This window comes from Tympanuchus pallidicinctus, unplaced genomic scaffold (genome assembly GCF_026119805.1).
Source record: "Tympanuchus pallidicinctus isolate F22 unplaced genomic scaffold, pur_lepc_1.0 scaffold9, whole genome shotgun sequence".
Lineage (NCBI taxonomy): Eukaryota > Metazoa > Chordata > Aves > Galliformes > Phasianidae > Tympanuchus > Tympanuchus pallidicinctus.
Window position 1 is genome coordinate 17,441,202 of NW_026294813.1, and position 22,046 is coordinate 17,463,247.

General features: G+C 36.5%; 1 protein-coding gene across 10 annotated transcripts in view; it reads right to left on the bottom strand.

Annotated features, from left to right (window-relative positions):
• The window catches only part of CELF4 (CUGBP Elav-like family member 4), a 715,804-nt gene that overhangs the window by 621,407 nt on the left and 72,351 nt on the right, over positions 1-22,046 (bottom strand). For all 10 annotated transcript variants that reach the window (XR_008203252.1, XM_052670670.1, XM_052670666.1 and 7 more), the window contains exon 2: positions 515-597. Coding sequence is in view for 9 of the 10 variants with exons in the window: in XM_052670670.1 (XP_052526630.1) it covers positions 515-597 (83 nt within the window). In the remaining variant the exon portion in view is untranslated. The remainder of the gene's footprint in view (positions 1-514; positions 598-22,046) is intronic.

Consider the following 22,046-nt stretch of genomic DNA (forward strand, 5'->3'; position numbering starts at 1 on the left):
CTTGTCTCACCGCCTTTCCAATCTGCTACAGCTGTTTGAATACTAAAGCAACTGAGTCAAACCACTTTGTCATCAAGAATATGTTTTCTTTCTGTGATAACTCAATAATGTGATCTGTCTCTTGATTTTTCAGTACCATACCTTGCTTCAGAGAAGAAAAACAGTAAGAGTTAACACCTTGTGAGCAGTTCTAATACTTCACTATAACAGTCATAAGCTTAAAGCCTTTCCTCATCTGAATAAATCTGGTAGAATCTAATCCACAACAAGTTTATTATTGCTTTGCTCTTATCAGGAGCCAAGAAAAGCCTTTTCTGTTTGTGCATGGATACGATTTGGGTGTGTCGGTGATATCTTGATTTTATTAGCACAGTGTAAATAGTGAAACATACAAGCAACCAGAGACATTATGCTTCCAAACTCAAGATGGGAACTGCATATGTAATCAATTCTAGATTTTTAGAAAAATAAAATTAAAAAAAAAAAAACAGAAAAAAAATCAATATGAACTCACCCCTGGCAGTGTCTTCTGTTCGTGCAGTGCACTCTGGGCCTTTAGAGCAGACTCCCTTTCGCAGTATGTTAGGAAGGCACAGCCTGAAAGCAATAACAGAAAAGAAACCACCTCAGTAAAAGCAGTGTTTCCCAAAAGATTTGTATGTGGAATAAACCTATCGTCACCCATTTCAGTAAATTAACCACTGAATCTCTCTTTAGTAAGTCAACAGTGAAGAGTCTAGAAATTAAGCAGTCATCACTTCCACTTGGCCCTTGCAAAAAGCGAGTAACAGCAAAGATATAAGTGTTTATTTTTGTTTGACTATATACTACATATTAGATACAAAGAGATGTGTAGTATCTGGGATCCTCAGAACACACAAATTACAACAAGGTGGATCATGAGATCCTACTCCAGCTCCATGTTAGCACTGGGAACAAGTTTACCTTACCCTACAATCATACCATGCTGAAGATCTCACACATTTCTCTGTAGAAAGTACTTCAGGTAAGGGGTATAAAAGTACTAAGGACTTTCTACTGCAGAGATCTATGACTATTCTTTAGCCTGACTTGAATTCAGAAGCGGTCTCCCAGTCTGTATTCACACCAGAAAGTCACCTCCCTGTAAATGCTGCTGCAAGGGTTCATCGTCTTTGTGTGAATGTATGGAAGACAATCATAGCAAAGCCCAAAAAAGCAAAAAGATCATTGCTTTACAGATCAGCAGAACTTCAGAGATATTCTAATCTATCACATATATTTGCTTCTTCCAGGAAGCTGTCTTAACTGAAAATGAAAAATCCCTGTCAGATTATGACAGAGTAAAAACCCTACCACACCTCCCTCCACATATATTCTCCTCTTCTCATATAACTGGTGAATGTTGCAGTATCTTCTATCAGTTGTGCATGTATCTGCTGTGATCAGATTATTCCTTCTTACTGCAGTATTCTGAAAACCTGCCAGTTCCTGCAGCAGAAGTAGTGCTTGTTATGCAGAGAATATTTTCTTTGAAATTACAACACAATACCTGTAATCATATAATCTCTCTGATGTATAGTTAAGAAATCTTTCAAGGTTTAGGCTTGCCCATAGGCTTGGCATGTCCAAACTGTAGGCATTTCCAAGAGGAACACAATACACATAGGCTGTCAAGGAAACCACATCTTGACCCACTCGTCTTCTTCCCGTGCATATAAAAAATATGCAGTATGTGACTTAACACTAGAATATGGTGACCCCCATATGATATTTCAATTCTGACCCCCATTATGATATTTTGCCCATAAAACAGACACAGTTTTATACAAATTTCTTGGGTAGCATATGTTTCAGAAGAACAGTGCGCTTGTCTTCTTTTCAGCGATTTTAATAAATTAGTAAGCACAAGGGAATAGGGAGAACATATGAAATTTTTTAAAGATTACTTTGTTGCAGTCACCCTACTCTCCTCAAAATAAAACCACAAGCTCTTTAATTTTTCAATTTAACATGGGAAAAAATAATTTTTCCCCTTCTTCTTATTCCATATTACTTTCTGAAGGTCTTGCTCCTTTCAGTATATTCAAGCCAATCACATTTATTATGTCTCAATAATTGATATTCTCAGAAGGAGAAACTGACAGTCAAGGAAGGAGACTGAACAAACAGCAAAAGTTTCCATCCTCTAATTGGAATTATTTGGATTCATTCCCCTTTAACTTTAAATGGATGAGTTTTCAGTCTGCATTTGCCATGAAAGGGAAAGAAAATGTGGTAGAGACAGTTTACAGCTAGTGGAGGTAATAGATTGAAAAGTATCCTTAAAAGTCACCCATAGCTTGATAATCAAATGGGAAACTATGCTTAAATTTAATTTCAGTGCTAAATCACAGGCTGAGTGCTCTCTGTTGACTAGACACAATAAGAACGTCTCCCTTTAGTAGCAGACGTGGAGCAGCTGATACAGTCTAATTAGGCACATCATAGTGCACTGTTATAGAGATAAACTATGCAGTGTAAAGCTCCCATAATGATAGCTATATTTTTCTCCTTATTGTGATGGCCATGAAGACAGTTCAGGATAACAGTGTTGTGACTTTAATTCCAATGGAATAGAAAGACTTTCTCTCTGAAGGGATAAGGTTTCCTTCCAAGATCTGCAGGTGTGCATGGGGCCAAGTTCTCATCAGAGATCAACCTCCAGGAAGTCCTCTCCAATTATGTTTGAGCAAGTGACAGATGTATGAAACTCACAACCACCAGAGACTTCCAAAAGTACTCAGGGCAGAAGGACTTTGACAATGAGAAAGAGGAGGTTCTGGATCAGGTTGTCCACAGAAGTTATGGATGCTCTGTCCCTGGAAGTGTTCAAGGCCAGTTTGGATGTGGCCCTGAACAACATTATCTAGTGACCCCCCTGCAGCAGGGGGCTTGAACTTAATGATCTTTGATGTCCCTTCCAAACCAAGCTATTCTATGATTCTATGAAAAAAAAAAAAAAAAAAAATCTGGTGAAAGGTTTTAATATGATCAGAAAAAAGAAAAGAAAGAAAAAAAAAAAGAAGCCAACAAAACCAATAAGAGCCTCTCCCACCAGAAAAAATGAGAAGAGGAGAGGAGAGGAGAGGAGAGGAGAGGAGAGGAGAGGAGAGGAGAGGAGAGGAGAGGAGAGGAGAGGAGAGGAGAGGAGAGGAGAGGAGAGGAGAGGAGAGGAGAGGAGAGGAGAGGAGAGGAGAGGAGAGGAGAGGAGAGGAGAGGAGAGGAGAGGAGAGGAGAGGAGAGGAGTGAAAAGAAAAGAAAAGAAAAGAAAAGAAAAGAAAAGAAAAGAAAAGAAAAGAAAAGAAAAGAAAAGAAAAGAAAAGAAAAGAAAAGAAAAGAAAAGAAAAGAAAAGAAAAGAAAAGAAAAGAAAAGAAAAGAAAAGAAAAGAAAAGAAAAGAAAAGAAAAGACCAATCTTCTGGGGTAAATAGTTTGTGGAACTATCTTTACCTTGCTCTTTACAAACATATTATACACATTTACTACATACTATACCTTTCTTGCTTATTAAAAAGTCCTTTTATTTAGGACTTACCCAAAGTAAATCCTGATTTCTTAGAAATAGTTAGAAGTCTCATCCTAGAAACCTTCAGTTGGAGTCAAGTACAGCTTAGTGTTTACAACAGACCTCAAAAATAAACTTAAGAAGGCCAGTTCATGTTAGACAATTTTTATGCAATCCTGCATAATTTTCGTGTTTCATATTTTAGGAAGACAAGAAAACTTCTTGCCACTCTCACTGTCTAAGCACCAAAATACTTGATCTATCCTTAATATTGCTATGCTTAATGCACATCAGATTGAAGCACATCTTTTACATGCTGTTTTTCCTAGGGTGCTCCTTTCAGTGCACCTACACATTGGATTTCACAGTGAAAGTCATATTGTTAAAGTTGTTCTTTCATGTCTATTTCCCTATAGGAAAAAAAAAAAACAAAAACATCAAAGCAATTTTCTCTATTGGAAGTTTTGATTGTGTACAGAAACACTTATTTCACACACATACACATTAGAAAAAAAAAAAAAAAAAAAAAAAAAAGAAGGAGAACTCTCAACTAACTGCATTTAGCAGCTCATTTGCCATCAGCCATCTGGGCTGGATGTGAATCTGATTTCTCAGTGAAAAACTTTGCATTCCATTTCAAATCTTAGCACCATCCAGCCCTATGAAACTGCCTGGTTTTGTGAACATTTCTGAATACACCTCTTAAGGGAAGACAGGGTGAAGGCTATGCATTATTCCAGTCACCTACTTATATGGGTGATAATAACTGAGTAAGTGTAGTGTTTTAGAATTATATCTCTCAATTCGAGCAAAAAGTCCAATTGACCAATTATCGATAGTGATGGATTTGCTCCTAGGTTTTTCTAATTTTAACTCTATTTCTCTCAAACATGCCAAATTTTCCAGAAATATGTCAATCAGCTGAAAGTTGTCATGTTTGTCTTGTGTCTTTCCAGCTGTTCATTTGCTAGCAGTGGACAGCTTTTTGGGCAAGTATATAAACATCTGGAAACTCCCGGCTGGCAATTAACTCTCAACCTATTGAACTGCACTCTCCTGGAAACATAAGGATGTATCAAGTGTTCTCCTGGGAAACAGAGTTGTTAAAGGGAATGGGAGAAACAAAAACAGGAGCTCAAAATGAAAATAAATAAATAAATAAAAATTCTAGCTTAATTTTACCTCCAGGGAATTCAATAACATAAATAATAATTGCATCGAGTACAGATGGATAATGATCACACAGCAACTTCAGCCCCACAGTAAGTCTTCTGAAGATTCTATGCAAGCCTGGGAGGCAAAACAGTTGGGGGATGCATACTGAGCCCAACAGCCTAATTCTGGAAATCAAGAATCTTTCACCCCACCAGTACTCAGTTCATCCTGGGACAAACTAAAGCACATTGTTTTCACTTGACATCTTAGTACTTATCACTTCAGTTAATTGGTTAGCCCTCTGTTGCTTTAAACCAGATAATAAAGTAAGAAGAACGGCTCACCTAACATAGCTTCTGCTATTTAAAACAAGTAGTTCTAAGATTTACCATTAATAAGAAATTTATTTTACCTTACATTCAAGAGGAATAAACCTCTGGAGAAGGCCAATCCTTTGCACTGATTGTAAAGCCCCAGAACAACTTCATAAGGCATACACTTTTATCTTCAATATTGCATATTCATAGAAACAAAACCCACCTACAACCTCTACCCTCCCAGTTACCCCAACCACATGCACTGTCCATATCTGAATTAATTCTTGTTATCTACAATGGGAGATGATGATACATACTGAGGATCTCTTAGGATCCTGTTATCCTTAGGATAACTGTTATCCTTAGGATAACTGTCATTAAGGTTCCCTCTTCCTCCCTGTTTTTTTTTTTTCTTTACTTTGGCAGACAGCCACAAGTATCTTGGCAAATTGTTTAGGCCAAAGAATCAAGCACTTAGTGACTTATGACCCTTTCTTTGCCTGTTTTGATGATATTTTATTATATCAATAGAATTACATAACCTCAAACAAAACTTATCTGTAGCTTCACCACATATATCTAGATCCAGAAGAATTTTCTAAGTTCTGGACTACAACCATGATCACTTTCAAGTATTTGCTGTATGTCTGAACAAGTCATTAAAGTCCCATCCAAATCCACTGACAAAAGGCACCTCAGTAGGATTTGGAACCAGTCCTTAATCTTTCTGAATGTACCATGGGTTTGCTCTTTGGTATTATGAGACAAATTAAAAAAATTAGATGCTTTGAGACTTTTGGATGAAAGCCTAAATCTAAGGTGGATTCTGAGCACAGGGGTGTAAATCCAGTCAAGGTGAGAGCTTGCTTATCAGAACAATGCAATTACACCAGCATAAAATTAGGTGTATGATTTGGCATATAATCTACAGCATCTCTCAAAAGAGCCTTTGGCTCAGACCAAGACCTCAGCTAAATCAATCTAGAACATTTAGGACAGACTTGGAGATGGCTGGCTCAAGCAAATTAAGCTAGTGTTTGAATCACAAATATTATGATTCACTAAGCCAGTTACTACAGTTCATCTGACAGATGATTACTTCTGGAAACTACAGTACTGCATCTGATACCTGCAAGTTTAAGTAAAATGAGAGACCCTATCCAAGACAACTATCTTCATGATTTCAGTTGAAATGATATTCTTTGACAGTAAGATACATTTTCTAAACCTGCCTTCCCATTTTGTTTTGTTAGGCTCCTGTATAGCACCTGAACTGGTAAATTAGATACCACTGTGTTAACAGCTACACAATAAATAATAATAATAATAATAATAATAATAATAATAATAATGAATTTATATAGTATTTACCTACTGTGTAACTCTTGTTCTCCATCACCTTTAATGCACCTAATTCATCAGACTCTAAGGCAGAGAAGCCAAGGGCCTATCTCCAGTAGTCCACTGTCAACATTAAGAGCTTCAATTGCAATTCAAGAGCATCAATACAGGATTTTGTGCTAGTGATACTTTTCTACCTCTGCATCTTAATTATGCTTAAGATATTTAGATCTAGATGTGTACAAGAAGTCTGTGATGGATCACAGGGATCTGTCCCCTATCTTCAAGCCTTAAGGCTTTGTCAAAAATAGTTCTTTCTCCAAAAATAAACAGTGCCTTTCTTCAAGAGTAAAAGATCTGAAAGAAAGATTGTAACACTTACAAAAACTCCTGCTTCAAAATCAACATCTCAGATTATGTCTCCCAGCTAGGATTTCAAAGTAAAAAAGAAATATTTTTCCTCTATCCCAGCCCTACCTGTCTGGTTTTAAAACACTTCTCATTTGCTCTGTCTACAGTGAACTGCCCAAGGTTTAATCACTTGAGGGTTTAAGAGATTGAGCTGAATTTTCTTGAGGGGGACACAATCAATAGAGACTTTTGGAACTAGAAATGTTTTATCTGATTTCTTCCTCTGTTTCTCTCAGTGATTAACTACCTTCTGATGAAAGTTAACATCTTTGCTGGTAAAGAACATTCACTTGGCTAGAACTTTCTTTTTCTCTCTTGCTGCACAAACGCTGAACGCTGGAAAAAGATAGGAATAAAAAATTTTTCCCAGATATCAGCTTCCCTGCCAATTATATTGCAGTGCAGATTAACATCTGAAATGCCCTACTACGTGGAATGCTAATTCAATTTTTAATCATATGTTATATTCCATTAACTATTATGATGCTGTCATTTTCCAACTGTAGGTAATTTGATAGGGGTCTATATACAGACCTTACAAAATGCACACCCATGAACCAATATTAAAATATAAATATAAATATAAATATAATATAAATATAAAATATAAATATAAATATAAAAATAAACAAATCAAGTCAAACGTGGAAATGCAGAAGTTAACCACATTTATAGAAAATTAGCGTGCTTTAAGTACATTTATACTTCAAAATGAGACATGGATATGCACAATTCAAATCAGAGTCTTTCCTCAGACTGAGCAGTGCTTAATTACATTTAGAAATGTACAAGCAGACAGCAGAGAGGCTTCAATAACTGCTAGTACACATAAACATTTAAAAAAATACAGATAGTTTCCATCCTGATCTTCAAGAATAAATTTTCTTATGGAGAAAACAAGTTTAAAAAGTTTATCTTAGGAAGTTTCAATGAAACATGACCATGAATAATTTCTTAGGCCCATGAAACAATTTCTAATTACAGTCTAGAGAGAGAAACTTAATCCAGGGCAGTTAGTAGCCCAAACTTTAAAGCAAATCAGTTAAGCAGAGTCTTGAACATCTACACATCAGAACAGTCAGTGCCTTTTCATTGGTAGACTCTTGAAAGTGCATCTCCATTTCTTTGTAGGTAACTTCACAGGTATCCTACCTCCATTCTACAGGAAACTTTTGGGTTTTTTTTAACATCTTGGTTGGTTGGTTGTTTTTTGTTCCCTAGGATAAAGGAATATCAGGTTCTGATCCACACAAGGTAAGTTTTAAATAGAGTCTTGAGAGTTCTTCACAGGTTGCACTGAACCATCTTCTGCTGACAAATGTAATCAAGACAAGAGATGGAATGAACCATTGATTTGGCATAGCATATACCAAATTTTATTTGCCCACACCTGCCAATATTCATTGCTCAAGTGCTTGCAAGTCTAGCCCATCCAGAACATTTTACTTTCCAGAACATATAATGTCTAATATTCATATATACAGCAAGTCACCCTTCAGAGAAAGAAACTACCCTTCAGAGAAAGAGGAACATAAATTACTGGTTAAAGGAGTTGTCTTTGAAAAAGACTTCAGGTGTACCTCATCAGGCCTGGAAATACCTGATGTCATTAAATTCCATAGACGGCATATTTTTAAGATGACCAGCCTCACTTCAGCTACTTATTTCTTGCCTAATAACTGTGCACTCCATGTTGTAAGAAGGAGACATGTACCCTTGCCTTCCTCATCAAGAAATTAAGAAATTAAGAAATTAAGAATTAAGAAATTCATCTTAAAGCATAGGAAGGCCGATTTCAAAGCAAAGCTCAAGATCAGATGCCTGTCTAGACCTAAGGAACAGTGTTTCTGGTATTTCAGAACAGATAATGACAAAACAGTCATAGCAGCTCTAGAGATCACTTAGATGAGGATAAGTATGTCTCAATTTCTACTCAGTATGAGAACATCATGTTTAAGTTAAAATCCTGATTTCCTCTAAGCTTGACTAACTTCAGCCTACTTACCTCTTCAAATTAATATCACTGTTATTTATATATAGCCTCAGAAAAAAAGTTAATAAAGCAGCTTAATATGAATTTTTCAAGATTTTGTTTCCAATTTAGTGATAAAAAAGAAATTTTAGACCTTTTTTTTAATTGATTCACCTGTGAAAGTTACAAATATCTTAATCCCATTGCTGAAATGCTGCAATTTAGACAGTTATGAGTTAAATCTCCTAAGAATATTTGCATTAATTAGATGCTGTATCTGCTGTTCTGGGTCCTACCTTTTGAGCTTTTTTCTATTGTTAACAGTATTTGAATAACAATGGATTTTATGAAAGACCTACATGCTTCAGAAACTTTTCTCTTTTTCTTCAGTGGATCCACTTCTTTTGGATAAAGTTATCCCAAAATTCTTAAATAATCTCCACATGTTATGTTAAACAGTATTCACCCTGAATGCCCCAAATCTCAGTAAAATACGACTAAAGAAACACTACCTCTAAGTCAAACCATTCTGTCACTTCCTCTAGGCCTTTGTCCTTCTACAACCACATAGGGATAGTATCTTATTTGCTTACATGTTTAAATTTCTCATTTCCTATCACAAATGTGAGAAAGAAAAGTTCCTTGGAAAAATATCTGCTTGTGTGCTAAATGTGTTTGTACTTAAACAACATAAGAATTGGTATTTTCACCCATAAAATGACAGGTCCAAGCAGTGAATATTTTGTGGACAGAACCACCAAATAAAAAGCTATTTAAGCTTGTATCTCAGGAAAATGTCTTGTTCTAGATTCAAACCTATATGTTCTCTACCCAGTCTCATATTCTTCTCTGAGTCAGGGCTTATAATATCTGACACTTCCAGCTCAAGATGGAAAACAAAAGTCAATGCAACAACTGCAAGGAAGAGCACTTCTAGCCATTCAGAAGGAAAATATTATCTCTAAAGTTATTGTTTTACCAAGTTTGACATACTACGTTTTTTCCAATTCCAAAAGTTCTTATTCAAAGCTAAATCTTTAAAACCCCTGAAAATCAATCTATTTTAAATCTTTCTGTTACTTACAAACATTTTTTTTTCCATACCCCTGCATTCAGGAGATCTAAATGGGACAATACTGGAATCTACTGCTAAGTTCCACAGGGTTTTGTTTGGCTTGAACTCAGGAAAATGCATCTTAAGACATCTTAATTAGAACTTATGGATATGGCAGATCAAATACAGATGCAGAAATTATGTTTTTTATTCCAACAGATACAGAAAAAATCTTTGAGCAACAGCTGCTCCCTAAAGAGCATTATCTTGAGACTGTTAGCCTCCAGAACAGAGTCCCAACATGAGTCAGAGAAAACTCAACAATACTAGTTAATTTTTTAAGATTTTTAGGGTCCAATTTCAGCTGCTAGAGGGACTAACATCCAGACTTCCCTAACCATTTTCCATGTGTCTTGATTTTGAATAGATTCTTCTATCCACTAAATGATGTTAGATACAAATAAATGCTGTCTTTTCTACTTCCTTCTTCTTATCCTTCTTTCACATTCATCATTGTTCACTTAATTATATCCAGGGTAGTATTATAAAATAGGGTGAAATTCTTCTGCATGTGGTCAGAGATGAAGTTATCTTCTTGAACAGGTGACCTCTATCTGCTTAAGGCCAAGAATCACACAGTGTGTGTCAAAAACCAAGATGGAAACAAGGTGTTGTGGCAGTATGACAGGAGAAAGAGTGCACTGATTTCTCCAAGAATTTATCTCTGTTACAGCACAAAGCAAGAAGCAGATTCCAAGAACGAAGACCTGTGCATGTCTTTGGGCAAAAAGCATCAATGTAAATTGAGCCATCAATGTGCTATACAATTTCTCTTTAAGAGACATGTCAAAATTATTTGACAATAAGACAAGAATTATAAAGGCTAGAAGATTTAACTGCATGTTCAAAGCTGCACAAATAATTAATAGCAAAGGTCATCCTTTAACCAAAACCTTCCACGACACAGCTTAGAGCTATGAACACATATCACTCGACTTTTCTTAAATCTGGAAGAAGTCTTCCATAGACTTGCAGACATGAATGATCCTAGGAGATTCCTTCAAGAAAGGAAACTAGTATCTATTTTCCTGTGCATCTAGGTACACATTCCTGTCCAGTATTGTAGAATTTAGTTCCTTGGCAGGAAAATAAAAAAAAAAAATCCACCTGTGAATTTCAGTCTAAAACTTCAAATTTTTACAAGAGGTAAAAGGATAAAATCTTTACAGTGCAAAGAAAGACAGTGAAATTAATTGCAAGATTTGTATAATTTACAAAGTTTCAATGCACCAGGTGTAAATGGGCTCCTGTCAGTGTGAAGAACAATTTCCTAATGAATAGAAAACACAGGGTACAAGCTGTGCAATCTTTACTGCAGAAAGATTTTGACAACTTCATTTTCATTGATAGACAAATATTAGTGACCAATGAGCATACAGCAGATTGCTTCAATAAAGCATGTGAATTCATTTCCAAAGTAAAGATTTCTTCTAAAAAATGGAGATTGCAAAGGATGCTGAATACCTTAGTAATGTGCCTGGTGATCTCAATCCCCGTTAAGGAGTATTAGCCATGACTAACATCTTGTATGATTCAGCTCTTTAAATAGCTAGTGAATAGCCACAGAGGCTAACATAAAAGATGTTCAACAGGAGGCATGAAGCTGAAAGGAAATAACGTCACTTTTAGGTGATGATGGGCAACATTTTGTGAATAGTTCTGCCTCCATTTCTTTGTGCATGTCATTTCCGGATCAAAGATACCTGTTTCCTTTAGTGTCAATAGAAAATTCCTGTCTGAAATGATCCTGTCAGCTACAATCACCTGGGAGTGTTGAGAAGGACATGGAAGAAAAAAAGAAAAAAAAAAGAAAAAAAAGAAGAAACAAGAAAGAAGGAAATCAGAGATGAGTAATAAAAATTCTTAAAGGGTTGGGAGGATTGACATATGAAGAAATATTAAGAGAACTAAGTGTATATAACTCGGCTAAATGATTACTCAGGAAGAGAGATGATATACCTATGAGGCTTGAAGGTGTAAATACAGAGTGTAGAAAATTTTTCAGGGTGATATTAGATAATAATAACTAGCTCTACAGACATGAAATTTGACAACAGAGCATTTAGGCTGAGCATTAGGAATGATTCCCGTTTATGAGGTATCTGTTTCCTCTGCCCGGCTCCCCAGAAGTTTTGTACCTTGTTGATCTCTATCAAGAACATTTTATTTATGTTTATAGTATGTATTTAGTTCATGACCACATTATGAGAAATTTCCCAGAATCTGAAAGTGTAGGGAGAATAGTGGAATAATCCCTCAAACATTGCTGGGGTGTAAGTTTTAGGGAATGGGAGTAACAGATGGCCTTCAAGTCATTATTCTGCAAGAGAGTTCAATAAGCTTCTTCTTTCCCTGTCCTGCTCTATGACATAAGGGGAGATAAATTCTTGAAACACTAGAACAAAATAATGTCCACAGATTCTTACAGGATTTAGCACAATGACAAGTTGTCAATTTAAAGCTTGTGAGCCTACCAAATATAAAAGTAAAAACTAACAGTCTCTCCAAGTCATCAGAGAAAATCTGTCCTTCAGGGAACTTTTATTACTCAAGTCACCTGAAACAATAAAACCATAAAAGAGCCAAAGCATTCTGGGCCTACACTTTCTCTTTTTTGATCCTAATCTAACCAGCCCTCTAGACCAAAAGAAAAAAAAACACAAAAACAACAACAACAAAAAAACAACATGCTTTTAAGAAATCAGTTTCTGTGTAAACAAGTCAGAACATCAATTGGCTGGCATGGAAAACTGTCTTGAACTGCAATTCATGGGTTTCTAGGCTATACAATTGCCTACACTAAATGGGGCAAGGTGGCAGTCCAGATATCCATCAGTTTTTTTTTTTTTTTTTTTTTTTTTGTGAGTTGTGTGTTTATAGATTAAATTCAAGGAAACAAGAAAAAATTATAAAAAGACAATTATAATTCTACTAATGGTTTTTGTTGTGTTTCTTTAAGGTTTAACCTGGCATCTTTCTTGATGCTTATTTCTCCACTGACTCAGTATAAGGGAGAGGAGATCTAAAACAAATACAGACACAAAGGCAGGCTTGACTGTTCCTAACGGGAAAATATTCAGGATTGTAGAGCACTTTCCTAAATACAGGGAAGTGGAAGTCATTTTGCCCAATACATGGGAAGCTAGGCAAAAAAATTCTCAAAGATAACTTCTGAACACAGTGGCCTCACAAAACTTCTCTCTATTGCACATCTGTGAATCACTGGCTAGTGAATGCCCAGAAACACACAAACAAACAACATGTTAATGATGTAGTTTCACTTTATTATTCTTTTTTTCATCAGGAAATCTAAAAATAGTGAGGCAGCTGCTGAGCATCTCTGGGAGGTTGAACATACTGGTGAATCCCTGCTGATGTCAGAGAGTAGAAGTTTAATGAGTTAAAAAAATTGATTTGTCTTCTAAAGGGGTGCAAGAATGATGGCTCTAGGTCAGACAATGTCCACCTCATCCAACATCCTGTCTCCAATAGAGGCACTCAATATAAGAAGAGAATACAAATAATGCCTGCCTTGGATACTCTCACAGTCTCCAGTCTTGTGGCTCAAGAATTTCCAGGCTAAAATTGTCTGCATATATATATAAACAAACAAACACTTGATTAAAAAAAAACTGAATTTCTTTTTTTTACATTAGTTTATTGCATTTTACAACTTCAGTTGTTATTTTTACTGTAAACAGACTTAAGGTTTTACATTGTAAACTACTACATAAGAACCATGTAAGAACCATAAGAGACTGCTTCCTGGATCACCTGTAATCTCACTGCATCAGTGTAAAATGTGAACCACAAAGCCCCAGCTTTCAAAGTGTGACCCAGTAGGATCTCAGCATCTCAACTATCTAGGAACTTTTCGTGATCCAAGCAGATCCAAGCATGCAGAACCGTTTACTTCTATTGTTTGCTCTGTTACAGTTGTTTGAATTTTCATGTTTACAGCAAATCAACATTATTTCACAGGGACCTACTTCATCACAGGATTATTTCACTATTTCTAGTTAAACCAGTTTTTTCCTGATCATATATTAAAGAATATTCTCAGAAATATGAAATAATAATCCTCCAACTGAAATAAAAGATTATATTCAACACCCTATCACTATACCAATCTCTGCATAGTCCTCACATGAAAGAGTGAAAGTACAAGATTTTACATGATTTTGATTACAAATCAGAAGTTGAGAAATATTAGAATTTAAATTGTCTGTATAGCAAAATTGCATGAATGTACAAATGCATTATAGGAGTTGTCAGTTATATGATTACACGCTTTTTCCATTTTCTGTACTCTAGCTTCTGTCACCGGACCGTCTTTGTTCTATACTTGTACAAATCCTAGCAGATCAGCATCCTCCATATGAATGCATGCAGACATTTTCTCCAGCAGCTATTCAGTGTCTGAATCAAAACATGTGATATGATCGCCGTAGGACTTAATTGCAACCGATTAGGTTTATTAACACATGTAGAATGTTATTTTATATGACAGCTAAGATGAAGGCAAGATTCCTTAATTTTGGAAGAGGCAGAAGAGTGAAAAGTAGAAATAATTATATTTATTACTACAATAGTCTCAAGATCTCTCTTCTCACCCTCTCAACCATTGACATTCTTCTTCTTACCACACTGCGCTCTTTCGGCATTTTCTATTTTCCTTTAGTCTCTCTTCAAGAAGATTTCAGTGATTCTCAAGTATACATTCTGTAAGATTTTCCTATCTAAAGATGGTCAGGACACATTTTATACACTGGCTTCAGATTGGAACATCTTAACTATTTTAACAGCTAAATGGACAAAATGCAACATATTCAGTCGGTGCAATATGGATAAGTTGCTTGGACATCTGTTCATAGGATGCAGCGCTGTAATGTCACGTGACTTTTAATGATTTGTATGCTTAGGTCTATCCAGCTCAAAAGGGTTCTTCAGTGACAATCCACTGACGCACTGGGTTGGAGTCTGACCTTTATAAATGACAATTGTGATATTTTAGCCTCTTGTCTTTGCCCTCTATGGAATACAACCAGGTATCCACAAAGTCTCTCATTTACTCTGTATTACCATGTCTAAGACTTTCTCAGCTCTTGAATGAATGCCCTGCAGCCATATCTCCACCCCTTTGACTTCGGATCCGTACAGAACTCATGACACCTGGTCTCCCCAGAAGAACTGCACTTGTAAAGTGCTTATGTGCATCTCAGATCCTACACTAGGAAGGGCTACATGCTGTCAATCTTTCCCTTCACATGTAGTTTTGCAATGTAAGACAGGTTGTGAATGACAGAAAGTCAGAACAACTTGCAGACACATTTTCCTGATGCTGACCAAAATCAGAACAATCCATGTAGGTCTCTGCAAGTTCATAGACTGTCAGGAAAGCCAGTCGTTATCCAGTGAGCACTACATGCTAGGACACATCATGACACTTAGAAGTGCATGTTCAAGGATGTAGCTATTGCAGAGTGTAAAGAGCTGAACATTCTTTCTTTCATGAGCAAAACAGGAGAGTACAGAGCAGATTCTTCTTACTTTGCTGCAGTTAAAAACCAAAGCCAATCCAGTCAATAACAGGAAAAAGAGTACCAGTGTCATCAGCATTGCTAGGGAGGCCTCAGCACAAATAGGGGACTGAGGTACTATTCTGTGATTCAAAAGATGGAATTCAAAACCTGGAGCCAGAGAGGTATTATTAAGTTTGTATTCTATGCAATATCTATGTGCTTGTTCTGTCAGGATAGCAAAATGAAAAAAGCTTTGCATGGATTCAATTGCTAGCTAGATCATTACAGTAAATATCAGAGGGAAAAAATGGGTATTTAAACTGTAGGACAATGTCTCACAAGGACAAATGAGTACAAATTGACCATGAATAAGTTTGATTTGTGAATTAGAAAAAGGTTTCTAGTCATCAGAAAAGTGTCTTCCAGCAAGAATAGTGAGCGCAAGCAAGCTAATTAGTTTAAAGATTAGGCTTGATCAACTTATGAAAGGGATTATATGATGTGTTTTTCTACAGTAGTAGGAAACTGAGTCTTATGATCCAGGAGTCATGTCGTTCCTCCCTGCACTGTCTTGGGTTCCAAGCTGCATGATTTCAACCCAAATTTTCAGCTGCAGTGCAATGTTATAACAGGAGTCATGTAAAACCACTCTGTTCTAAAACAGAACTTACTGCAGTTTTCCTAGCAGTGCAACTGGTATTAAAAGTAAACATTTCCAACTAGACTGGAGATGCTAGATTAAAAAGACTGGGGGTGATAGGGGAGATTATACATAGAAAGAAATTATAAAATGAAAAGCTTTGAAATCTTATCAGATTTAAAGTAGATTAAGATGCATAAGTTTACTTCTACTGGAAATTTTGGCAAAATAATTGATTAGTTTGAAAAACAGTCATAAAAGTCAATCAATTCATAGAAGACTTCAGAAATAAAAATCTCTATTTTGGAATCACAATGCATTGCCATTCTGAATCCTAAAGAATAATAAGACTTGCAGGTGGAGGAGACAGAATAGAGTCATTCCTCATTTTCAACAAACAACTTATGCTTTATTTCTGCATAATTAAGCTGCCTGAGTATTACCCTAACAGTGGTTTTGATATCCATTTATCCATTATTTTTTCTTAAGCTAACTGATAAAGTTCCCAGGGAAGATCAGTCAAGATATGGAAAGTAGTCTAACAATGCAAGAAATAGTTTCTTCTGATAAGTTCTTCTGGACTCCTCTTAAAAGATCTTGAGTGTGTCCTAGATTTGCCAAAGAATTGTCAAGGGACTTGCTTGACCACTCCAGTACTAAAGTGCCTCCTAAAATACATCAGTGTATTTATGACTGTCAAGATCAAAGGAATAGACCACTTCTAACCTTTGCATTTCTGTTATTAGCAGAAGAAAACTGGGCTGTACACTATTCAGGGCATCAGATCTCATCTCATCCTTCATGTAAAATACCTGTTCTATAGGCAGGAACTATATAGTTGACGTATATAATCCATTAAACATCTAAATTTGGGATTCTAGTCATGTTGAAAGAAATTGTGATTTCTCTTCTAAACCAGTGCTAAAGAAAAGGGAGCAATCACTATCCCTATTTTACAGTTGAGGAAAACAAACAAACAAAACAGGGAAACTTATTAATCTTCTCATCTATGCACATGAAAAGCTTTACAGATAAGAGTTGTTCATCCTAGATTCCGAGTCAGTATCTTTCCTCTTTCAGTTTATCACAATTTATCCATAGTATGCTTCTCTTGATTTAATCCATAAAGAGATTTGGGATCTTTTCTGGAATGGAAGATGTTCCACAGCTACAGCTACAAATTGTTTTAGCAACCCATCAGTCTACTGCTCTCCTGGGCACCTGCAGAATGGAGTGCTTGGTGTTCTCACTTTTCTCTTCAGAAACACAGTAGACTAAAGATCAGATACTTTAAAAAGAAAAATCCATAAGAGTAGCTTCAGAAACTTAACTTTTCCAAAACTGTCAGGAATAGAAGTTTTGAGATCAAAAGAAAGACAGATGCTTTGGAGAAAAGTGCAGACAATGGGAAGGATGTAAAGTTTCTAGAACGATCAAGTTGCAGACGCTGATGTCTTCCCATCTTGTCTCTCCTGCTTTAGTTTCACACACTGAGAAAAAATAAATGGGTTTTCCGTAGTAAAACCTGCCCTTCAGCACTCCTTCAGGATGTACAAGCAATCTTCATACAGCAGATCAACTTTCTTTCTGATTTCAGCAGTGAAACAGGTTACATTTCCAATTATCTAAATGGTTCTTGACTACTTAAATCCCTCCATGAATGGCAAACTGCTCTTCTTTTTCCATCTCCATTCACCAATGTCTTTCTCCCATTCTCCCCTACTTCTGCCTCACAATACTACTCTGAGAGTTCATTTAAAGATTAACATACTCTGCAATAAAGCCTCTCTCTCCAGTTTCTTTTCAGTAATAGACTATCTGGAGTCTTGGAAAGATGCTTAAATGTATATGTAATGATTCATTATTTTGTATCTTGAAAAGGTGAACAATGAATGTCAGAATTGTCTTTAAATTTTTCTAACTCACTTGGAAATCACTTTCTGAAATCACTCTGGAAGCCATACCAAATATTTTATTCCTTTACTTATGCCCTTTTGAAAGCTGCCAAGCTGTGTCTTTAAATTTTGGGCTTTCTTCCACTGATTTTGTGTGCACCAGCCATTTGTGACTCAATTCCCTTACGCATGCAAAGGTCACAGAATAAAAACTTCTACTAATCCAGATGATTTCAGATTTTGTTACTTTTCTAGGGGGGAGAGGGGTAGAGGACAGAATGAGGAAAGGGGGTGAAAGTGCAAGGCCAAAGCAATAAAATTATTCCTGAAAACAAAGTTCCATTTCTGAAATTTGAAAGGAACCTTATACTGTACCAAGAGACTGGAATGAATCTATTTGTCCATATCAAAAGGCACAGATCAAGAAACTTGAAAGAAAGACTCAACTCACAGTGTGAGCTCTATTTCTGTCTACATCAGTGACATAGTACTGCATCTGTAAGTCCACTGCGGACAAACAATTCCCATTTTCAATTCTGAGCTTGATTTGCACTGAAATCTTAGTGTTATAATTGCAGCATCTGTGAAAACATTCAAATCACTGGATAAAGAATAAGTATAGTTCACACCTATTTCTAATCTTATGATTTTTGTGCTAGTGACATGAAGTATCAACGAATCAGAGACTCAGGTCACTGCACATCAGCATTTTATATTGTTGTTGTTATAGGGTTTTAAGCACCTGAGTTTACACATTTCAGAGGAATTTCAATTTAAGTCAGTGAAGATACAGTTCTCTCTGTCACTGGATCTACAGTTGTGCCTCAATGATACTTAGATCAGTAAAAGTTTGATGACCATTTCCTACCCTTCTCACCCCTACCTTTCCATGTAATTGCTTAGGGCTTTGACTCCTAAAGTTCATGGACATATTTGCTTAAGGACAGATTGCTTACAGCTCCCATCTGCTTTACAAAAGCAGATGTCAGGATTTTGCAGGAAGGATTTGGCAGCTTCTTATCCACTGCTTGGTGTTGATCAACCAGCATGGCTGCAGGTAACATTAAATAACAGAGAGAGCCCAGAAACAGTAGACTAGTCCCTAAACAACACAGGCAAATATGCAGTTTGAACACAAAGCCTTTATTCCCTTTCCCACAAAGCCTTTATTCCCTTTCCCTTCCCTCCATTCTTTCTTACATCAAGCACACCATGGGCTTGCATATGCCGTGTGTTGATGACCAGCAGACTGAAACTTATTTCCAGCTTTCTTACGCAGTATCTTGAGACACTTGAGGAAAAGCTACAATTTAAAAATAAATAAATAAATAGATAGATAAATAGATAAATAAATAAATAAATAATCCTCCTACTTCTGACAGAGAATATAGAGAAGAAACAGTGAATCTGGATTGTGAGTAATTGGCCTTGTTACAAAGTGAGGAGTGAGAACAAAACTAGGCTTTGGGCCTGCCCCTAAGTTTGGCTCTGGTGCTCTGTGGCTTTATTCCTATTACAGCAACAAATGTGCGAGTCTACAGTTTAGTAATAATATACTTCTTGACTGACCTTTCCTGGCAAGTTAATGACAGGAGAGAGTAATAAGGACATGCTTTTTAATCTAACATCAGTCAATAATAGTATACAACTAATAGACTTAGACATCATACATTCAATAATTGTTTTTACTTAAAGCCCTTACAGTTTGTCCACCGAGACACTGCATGTCAGCAGCAGTCACTGCCTATTGATAGGCACCAGTAAGATATTTATTCATACCTTTCTGGCTAGTTTACCTTCTCCTGGAGCATCCATCACTTGAGTATCTAAGCACTGAAATATAGATTCATTTATACATGCACACATTTTGGCTCGGCTGCCACAGAAGCTGGGATCATTATATCTTTCTCCATAGAAAGCTAGCTTCCCTACAAGCACGCCCATTTATTTCACTTCATTGCCAGAGGAGCTTATTTATACCTTCTAATGCCTAGAAACTCCAAACAGAATTGGTACATAAGCAGCATATGCATACCTGGGGCCACATCCAGACAGCCTGAACACAAAGCTTTGTCTGTAATTATGTCATTTTTCAAAAGACTAACAATTCTGATGATGAAGACAGAGAATAAAGCACATGAAACTCAAGCAGGATGGAGTCAAGGAGGATATCAACGCAGACCAGTGTCAAAGAACTGGGAAATCCCTATACAAGTATCTTTTATCCTACAAGAAACAAGATGACTCACTCAAATTCACCCACTAGAGAGCAACATCCTGATTATTTGTCACCTAGGTCTGCTCCATGGTACCTCTCAAATGCAGCAATGAGTTAAGCATCAGTCTCTTTTGAAAACAAAGAAGAGATTGCTAGGGGTTTTGTTAAAATACATATATGCAATGACAATCAATTTTCTTTTCATGTGAGCATTATTCTTCCTTTTGATATGGGCAGGATTGTTACATCAACAGTTAGCTTTCTAGATAGTAGCTGCCCTAGGGTTAAATTGCTAAAAACACCCTTCTTGCATGTTATCCTTATTTCATTGGAAGGATTAGGTTCGTTTCATTTTATATGGTAAAGATGAATGACCCAGTCTACTGGCAAAGTCTAAATTGCAGTCCTTTGCTTGCCAAAGTCTTCCACCATTTACTCTTGTCACAAACAGCACCCTGCAATCCATTTAGTTTCATTTACAGCAGATTAATTTCTTTCTGACCTTTGGCACTGCTGTCAAATAGACTGAGACAGACAAGAGCTTAGGAACAGCAAGTGCATTTCATGATGTCAATCACTGGACCTCAGGGATATTCTTAACTTCTCATGTGACAGATCAACACAAACGAAACCTTTCTCCTTCTTCTGGAAGAAGAGGGCTTATGACCACTCCAACTGTACAGCTGCTCAGCAAGCTATCTTCAGCTCCCCAATAGCTAGCTGTAAATGGAGATGAAAGGCAAATGTTTTACTTACTATAAACTTACTTTCAAATCTCACTCTACTCCTCATCCATCAATTAGATTTATTTTCTTTAGGTTAAGTTTTAAAGGCAAATTCCTTAGTGTAAGGGTCATACTGCTCAAATTGCTACTCCAGCAATTTTATTGCCTTGCTACTTTCTGCATACCATTACCCACTGTGCCTTACAGCATCATTATTTTGCTTTTAGGACTCCATCTCTAAGAAAAAAGAACAAGATATAGACAGTCTGTGTAAGGAGAGCACTGGCTAAACTCTTCTACTGCCTGTCTTCTCCAATAGAAAGATCTTCCACCCATTCAACTCCATCACAAAGAAATTCTTCACCTGAATACCCATCCACAAGAGATTTTGTTCAGAAGAGAGGGAAGGTGACTATCTTTCCAATGCACAGGGATGGTCTGTGGTTAGAAATTTGGCACTACATTCATCTTCTTTTCAAAAGGAGAAAAAACTTCTCACATCTAGTGTCAGAACTCTCCTTGCTGGATATCTGAGACAAAACAAGGCTGAAAGAAACAGACAGTACTTAAACTGCAAGGCATAGTTGGAGTAATCTGCAATACTTTTCTCCCAAAGCAGTGCTCTTGAGCACTGCTGAGTTGGACTCCTTGCTATTTCCAGGGCACCACCTGGCAGAACCGCAGGAATTATGTCACTTAGCCTCAGTGCCAGTCTCTTCCTGCAGCACTATGCAAGTCCATAGATTTTCTCCCCATGAAAAATTCATGGAGACTTGAAACATGGGGACTGCAGCCAGTTAGATATTTCCATTAAAGGGAACACCCTGAGTAGAATCAGAAGCATCTTTTCAGTCTCTGTTCAGGAAGTCCTTTTGTAGAGTTGGCAATAATCTGTGGAAAATTATTTTCCAGAGCGAACCCAGACCCTCTTCCTGTAGCCATATGCTAAAAATCACACTTCACATTCTGAAAGGCCCCAAACGATTTGAAAGTCTGTCATTTTTCTTTTCTCACAAGCGCAAAAATTTTTAAAATAAGTTCTCTATTACCAAAAGAACTTAGATTCTTCAAAAACAAGTAATAAAGGAAAATATGCAGGACTGAGTCATTTCTGCTAGCATGTTTCTTGAAAATGATGATTTCCCTCCTCCATCAAATAACATTATCTCAACTTCCTCATCCAGGAAAAAAACAAAAAAAATGTCTATCTA